The sequence below is a fragment of the Peromyscus eremicus genome, chromosome 8b (assembly GCF_949786415.1).
Source record: "Peromyscus eremicus chromosome 8b, PerEre_H2_v1, whole genome shotgun sequence".
Lineage (NCBI taxonomy): Eukaryota > Metazoa > Chordata > Mammalia > Rodentia > Cricetidae > Peromyscus > Peromyscus eremicus.
The window spans coordinates 8,274,145-8,281,526 of NC_081424.1; the positions used below are offsets into that span (position 1 = coordinate 8,274,145).

General features: G+C 58.4%; 1 protein-coding gene across 1 annotated transcript in view; it reads right to left on the reverse strand.

Moving 5' to 3' along the window:
- The window catches only part of LOC131918755 (zinc fingers and homeoboxes protein 3-like), a gene marked incomplete at its 5' end in the record, with an annotated part of 38,640 nt that extends 32,006 nt beyond the window's left edge, over positions 1 to 6,634 (reverse strand). Inside the window, 3 exons of the mRNA XM_059272958.1 lie at positions 973 to 1,455; positions 3,588 to 4,034; positions 6,188 to 6,634. Of these exons, the coding sequence (XP_059128941.1) occupies positions 973 to 1,455; positions 3,588 to 4,034; positions 6,188 to 6,634 (1,377 nt within the window). The remainder of the gene's footprint in view (positions 1 to 972; positions 1,456 to 3,587; positions 4,035 to 6,187) is intronic.
- Between the last annotated feature and the right edge of the window lie 748 nt (positions 6,635 to 7,382).

Genomic DNA, 7,382 nt, shown 5'->3' on the forward strand with positions numbered 1-7,382 from the left:
ATACATAAATAAATAAAAATAAATAATAAATAAAAACAAAAAAGTGGTGGAGGGGCATGGGTAAGAGGAAGGAACATGAAACACAAATATGGGTTGTTCGTTTTCTGTGCACATAGGGTGTACTGTGTGAGGGGATGGTCTGTGGTATCAGGTCTTCAGAGCTGAGTCAAGAGATTTTGGGAGGTTCCAGAGTGCTGTGGAGCAGAGCTTGTGGCAGAGTGTGTTGTTTTGGAAGCTGTGACATGGTGGTGACTGTGTAACAGACTCCTCTGTACTGAGTTCCATGGAGGCCTTAGAAGGCCTTTTTTGGGCTTGGGTGCTGTCCGCTCCTCCTGCCAGGCTCTCGGCCGTGGCCCGCCACTGGGGAACACAGGTAGTAGGTGCTTGGTGAAGTCAACTTGAACGCAGGTCCAGTGATGATAGGAATGGGGCACGAGGTTCAAGGAAGCCTTGCTGTGTTTGCGAACAGATCCAGCAGGAGGGTCCGGTATTCTTCTTGGTCCAGAGGTAGCTCAAGTGTTGGGTTAATGTCCTCCCACGGGACGTGGGGATCCAGAGTGTCCTGGGCCTGCTGGTCAGCCTGGAGTTGGGGCAGCAGTTGGTCAAGCATGAGCTCGACATCGTCCACAGTGAAGGTGTCCATTGCCACGGGATGTGGTTCCCGGTCGTCGTGGTGGCATGGTCCCGAGGGCTGTGCAGCTGCAGGCGAGGACACTGGGAAGGAGGCCAGTGGGGAGGGCAGACTCCAAGTCTGGACGCCCACGCCTAGTGCAGAAGCCGCTGGCAACAGGCCGTCTTGGGCACGCTGCTCCGTCTCCCTGGGGCTGCAAGGTGGTCCTTCAGGCTCGGCATTGGGCGCAGGAGAAGGCGATGGCTGCGGCGGCGGCGGCGGCTGTGGCATCTGTGGCGGTCAGGCGAAGCCAGGGAGTCTTGACCTCAAACTCTGCCCCTGCCACCGCCAGGGTGGCGCGCTCTCCGGTTTTGGAACCAGATGGAGATGGTGTCCTCAGGCAAACCGGTCTCTTGGGCGAGTTTCACCCTGACACCATATTTCGGGCTTGCTTTGTCCTCATATGCCTGGAGCAGGATCCTCAACTGTGCCAGGCTGAGTCGAGTGCGACGCCTGGTGCGTCGCTCCACGGGTCTGCTTCTTCCACCTCGTGCCCTGGCACCAGGCCGTTTGGGTCGTTGCTGAGGGGACGCTAGCCCGCTTGGTCCCGCCGACCCCTCGGGGCCTTGGAGGCCGCGCACCTCCCTGGTGCGATTTCGGCGGTTCTGGAACCACACACGGATGCGGGACTCAGGCAGCCCCAGTTCCCTGGCCAGGTCCTGCCTGGCCGTGAAACTTGGGTAAGGGTTCTCCGCGAAAGCTGCCAGCAGGGCGTCCTGCTGCCCGGCTTTCCAAACAGTCCTTTGGCGCCTGGATGCCAGGGCCCCAGTGCTGTCCCCCAGATTGCTCCTGCTGCTGCTGCTGCTGCTGCTTCTGCTGCTGCTGCTGCTGCTGCTGCGATCTTCCATCTGGCCAAGGTAGCCTTGCCAGGACTCCTGCCTCTGGCGAGTCTAAGCAGGACCGCTCAGGAGGAGAGCTCCAGCATGGAGTGAGTGCCTCCAGGCTTGGTCCCTGGGACTTTTATGCTTGCCTACTTGCGGGCGGCCCCGCCCACTAACCCGATCTCTGGCGCCTGGCTCAGCAGCCTGGGATTGAAGGCCCACCGGGTGGAGGAGGGGGAGGAGTTGGGGTTGGGGACCGGGGCCTCAGCCCGCTTGCTCCCTGGAAGGTCAGCCCAGATCTCCACAGGTCCAGAGCACGCCACCTTCGCCAAAGGGACCTTGGAGAACCTCTCCGTGGAAGACACAGGCAGGACCCCTCCACTTCTTGCCTGAGGACTCTGACTATGGATTTTGCTAAAACCCATCCTAAAGCAGGTTAGCCCCACCCTAAAGCACATTAGCCCCACCCTAAGGCTGCTTTGCCTGAAACCAGTGGGTGGCCTTTCTCTGCCCAAGTTGACCCACTGTGCCATGAGAAACAAACCATGCAGAGTCTGCCTGTGTGGAAATTGACATCGATGGGGATTGGGGAGGACAAGGAGGAGTAGGAGGAAGAAAAGGAGGACGAGGAGGAGGAGGACGAGGAGGAGGAGGGAGCCAGAACAAGGCTTCAGAGAGGCTGGCAGGGACACACAAACACACACACACACACACAAACACACACACACACAAACACACACACATACACACACACACACACACACACACACACACACACACACACACACACACACACACATTCCACCCCAGTACTCTAGGAAGAAAACGGGAACTCTTTGCCAGGCACTGGTTTCAGGCAAAGCAGTTGTTTTCCAAAAGCTACAAGACTGGCCACCAGATGGCAGCTATCAGGGTTCTAGAGACTGTGAAGAGCAGAGGAGCTATGGGGTCCGTGTGTGGAGAACATGAGTGGAATGCTTGCCTTAGGTGCACTTGCATTTCATGACAGACCTAGGGAGGCAGAAGCAGGTGCATCCCTGTGGTTTGGGGGCGGGATGGGTGTACCTAAGGATTTCCAGGACATTGCCTCACAAAAAGTAATACATAAATAAAAATGAATAAATCAATCAATAAATCAATAAAAACAAAAAAGTGGTGGAGGTGCACGGGTAAGAGGAAGGAACATGAAACACAAATATCGGTTGTTCGTTTTCTGTGCACATAGGGTGGACTGTGTGTGGGGATGGTCTGTGCTATCAGGTCTTCAGAGCTGAGTCTTTCAAGAAGAGTCAAGAGATTTTGGGAGGTTCCAGTGTGCTGTGGAGCAGAGCTTGTGGCAGAGTGTGTTGTTTTGGAAGCTGTGACATGGTGGTGACTGTGTAACAGACTCCTCTGTACTGAGTTCCATGGAGGCCTTAGAAGGCCTTTTTTGGGCTTGGGTGCTGTCCGCTCCTCCTGCCAGGCTCTCGGCCGTGGCCCGCCACTGGGGAACACAGGTAGTAGGTGCTTGGTGAAGTCAACTTGAACGCAGGTCCAGTGATGATAGGAATGGGGCACGAGGTTCAAGGAAGCCTTGCTGTGTTTGCGAACAGATCCAGCAGGAGGGTCCGGTATTCTTCTTGGTCCAGAGGTAGCTCAAGGGTTGGGTTAATGTCCTCCCACGGGACGTGGGGATCCAGAGTGTCCTGGGCCTGCTGGTCAGCCTGGAGTTGGGGCAGCAGTTGGTCAAGCATGAGCTCGACATCGTCCACAGTGAAGGTGTCCATTGCCACGGGGTGGGGTTCCCGGTCGTCGTGGTGGCATGGTCCCGAGGGCTGTGCAGCTGCAGGCGAGGACACTGGGAAGGAGGCCAGTGGGGAGGGCAGACTCCAAGTCTGGACGCCCACGCCTAGTGCAGAAGCCGCTGGCAACAGGCCGTCTTGGGCACGCTGCTCCGTCTCCCTGGGGCTGCAAGGTGGTCCTTCAGGCTCGGCATTGGGTGCAGGAGAAGGCGATGGCTGCGGCGGCGGCTGCGGCTGCGGCGTCTGTGGCGGTGGCGGCGAAGCCAGGGAGTCTTGACCTCGAACTCTGCCCCTGCCACCGCCAGGGTGGCGCGCTCTCCGGTATTGGAACCAGATGGAGATGGTGTCCTCAGGCAAACCGGTCTCTTGGGCGAGCTTCACCCTGGCACCATATTTCGGGCTTGCTTTGTCCTCATATGCCTGGAGCAGGATCCTCAACTGTGCCGGGCTGAGTCGAGTGCGACGCCTGGTGCGTCGCTCCGCGGGTCTGCTTCTTCCACCTCGTGCCCTGGCACCAGGCCCTTTGGGTCGTTGCTGAGGGGACGCTAGCCCGCTTGGTCCCGCCGACCCCTCGGGGCCTTGGAGGCCGCGCACCTCCCTGGTGCGATTTCGGCGGTTCTGGAACCACACGCGGATGCGGGACTCAGGCAGCCCCAGTTCCCTGGCCAGGTCCTGCCTGGCCGTGAAACTTGGGTAAGGGTTCTCCGCGAAAGCTGCCAGCAGGGCGTCCTGCTGTCCGGCTTTCCAAACAGTCCTTTGGCGCCTGGATGCCAGGGCCCCAGTGCTGTCCCCCAGATTGCTGCTGCTGCTGCTGCTGCTGCTGCTGCTGCTGGTGCTACTGGTGCTGCGATCTTCCATCTGGCCAAGGTAGCCTTGCCAGGACTCCTGCCTCTGGCGAGTCTAAGCAGGACCGCTCAGGAGGAGAGCTCCAGCATGGAGTGAGTGCCTCCAGGCTGGGTCCCTGGGACTTTTATGCTTGCCTACTTGCGGGCGGCCCCGCCCACTAACCCGATCTCTGGCGCCTGGCTCAGCAGCCTGGGATTGAAGGCCCACCGGGTGGAGGAGGGGGAGGAGTTGGGGTTGGGGACTGGGGCCTCAGCCCGCTTGCTCCCTGGAAGGTCAGCCCAGATCTCCACAGGTCCAGAGCACGCCACCTTCGCCAAAGGGACCTTGGAGAACCTCTCCGTGGAAGACACAGGCAGGACCCCTCCACTTCTTGCCTGAGGACTCTGACTATGGATTTTGCTAAAACACATCCTAAAGCAGGTTAGCCCCACCCTAAAGCAGATTAGCCCTACCCTAAGGCTGCTTTGCCTGAAACCAGTGGGTGGCCTTTCTCTGCCCAAGTTGACCCACTGTGCCATGAGAAACAAACCATGTAGAGTCTGCCTGTGTGGAAATTGACATCGATGGGGATTGGGGAGGACAAGGAGGAGTAGGAGGAAGAGGAGGAGGACGAGGAGGAGGAGGACGAGGAGGAGGAGGGAGCCAGACCAAGGCTTCAGAGAGGTTGGCAGGGACACACAAACACACACAAACACACACACACACACACAAACACACACACACACACACACACACAAACACACACACATACACACACACACACACACACACATTCCACCCCAGTACTCTAGGAAGAAAACGGGAACTCTTTGCCAGGCACTGGTTTCAGGCAAAGCAGTTGTTTTCCAAAAGCTACAAGACTGGCCACCAGATGGCAGCTATCAGGGTTCTAGAGACTGTGAAGAGCAGAGGAGCTATGGGGTCCGTGTGTGGAGAACATGAGTGGAATGCTTGCCTTAGGTGCACTTGCATTTCATGACAGACCTAGGGAGGCAGAAGCAGGTGCATCCCTGTGGTTTGGGGGCGGGATGGGTGTACCTAAGGATTTCCAGGACATTGCCTCACAAAAAGTAATACATAAATAAAAATCAGTAAATCAATCAATAAATCAATAAAAACAAAAAAGTGGTGGAGGGGCACGGGTAAGAGGAAGGAACATGAAACACAAATATGGGTTGTTCGTTTTCTGTGCACATAGGGTGGACTGTGTGAGGGGATGGTCTGTGCTATCAGGTCTTCAGAGCTGAGTCTTTCAAGAAGAGTCAAAAGATTTTGGGAGGTTCCAGTGTGCTGTGGAGCAGAGCTTGTGGCAGAGTGTGTTGTTTTGGAAGCTGTGACATGGTGGTGACTGTGTAACAGACTCCTCTGTACTGAGTTCCATGGAGGCCTTAGAAGGCCTTTTTTGGGCTTGGGTGCTGTCCGCTCCTCCTGCCAGGCTCTCGGCCGTGGCCCGCCACTGGGGAATACAGGTAGTAGGTGCTTGGTGAAGTCAACTTGAACGCAGGTCCAGTGATGATAGGAATGGGGCACGAGGTTCAAGGAAGCCTTGCTGTGTTTGCGAACAGATCCAGCAGGAGGGTCCGGTATTCTTCTTGGTCCAGAGGTAGCTCAAGGGTTGGGTTAATGTCCTCCCACGGGACGTGGGGATCCAGAGTGTCCTGGGCCTGCTGGTCAGCCTGGAGTTGCGGCAGCAGTTGGTCAAGCATGAGCTCGACATCGTCCACAGTGAAGGTGTCCATTGCCACGGGGTGGGGTTCCCGGTCGTCATGGTGGCATGGTCCCGAGGGCTGTGCAGCTGCAGGCGAGGACACTGGGAAGGAGGCCGGTGGGGAGGGCAGACTCCAAGTCTGGACGCCCACGCCTAGTGCAGAAGCCTCTGGCAACAGGCCGTCTTGGGCACGCTGCTCCGTCTCCCTGGGGCTGCAAGGTGGTCCTTCAGGCTCGGCATTGGGCGCAGGAGAAGGCGATGGCTGTGGCGGCGGCTGCAGCTGCGGCGTCTGTGGCGGTGGCGGCGAAGCCAGGGAGTCTTGACCTCGAACTCTGCCCCTGCCACCGCCAGGGTGGCGCGCTCTCCGGTATTGGAACCAGATGGAGATGGTGTCCTCAGGCAAACCGGTCTCTTGGGCGAGCTTCACCCTGGCACCATATTTCGGGCTTGCTTTGTCCTCATATGCCTGGAGCAGGATCCTCAACTGTGCCGGGCTGAGTCGAGTGCGACGCCTGGTGCGTCGCTCCGCGGGTCTGCTTCTTCCACCTCGTGCCCTGGCACCAGGCCCTTTGGGTCGTTGCTGAGGGGACGCTAGCCCGCTTGGTCCCGCCGACCCCTCGGGGCCTTGGAGGCCGCGCACCTCCCTGGTGCGATTTCGGCGGTTCTGGAACCACACGCGGATGCGGGACTCAGGCAGCCCCAGTTCCCTGGCCAGGTCCTGCCTGGCCGTGAAACTTGGGTAAGGGTTCTCCGCGAAAGCTGCCAGCAGGGCGTCCTGCTGCCCGGCTTTCCAAACAGTCCTTTGGCGCCTGGATGCCAGGGCCCCAGTGCTGTCCCCCAGATTGCTGCTGCTGCTGCTGCTGCTGCTGCTGGTGCTGCGATCTTCCATCTGGCCAAGGTAGCCTTGCCAGGACTCCTGCCTCTGGCGAGTCTAAGCAGGACCGCTCAGGAGGAGAGCTCCAGCATGGAGTGAGTGCCTCCAGGCGTGGTCCCTGGGACTTTTATGCTTGCCTACTTGCGGGCGGCCCCGCCCACTAACCCGATCTCTGGCGCCTGGCTCAGCAGCCTGGGATTGAAGGCCCACCGGGTGGAGGAGGGGGAGGAGTTGGGGTTGGGGACTGGGGCCGCAGCCAACTTGCTCCCTGGAAGGTCAGCCCAGATCTCCACAGGTCCAGAGCACGCCACCTTCGCCAAAGGGACCTTGGAGAACCTCTCCGTGGAAGACACAGGCAGGACCCCTCCACTTCTTGCCTGAGGACTCTGACTATGGATTTTGCTAAAACCCATCCTAAAGCAGGTTAGCCCCACCCTAAAGCAGATTAGCCCCACCCTAAGGCTGCTTTGCCTGAAACCAGTGGGTGGCCTTTCTCTGCCCAAGTTGACCCACTGTGCCATGAGAAACAAACCATGCAGAGTCTGCCTGTGTGGAAATTGACATCGATGGGGATTGGGGAGGACAAGGAGGAGTAGGAGGAAGAGGAGGAGGACGAGGAGGAGGTCGAGGAGGAGGAGGGAGCCAGACCAAGGCTTCAGAGAGGCTGGCAGGGACACACAAA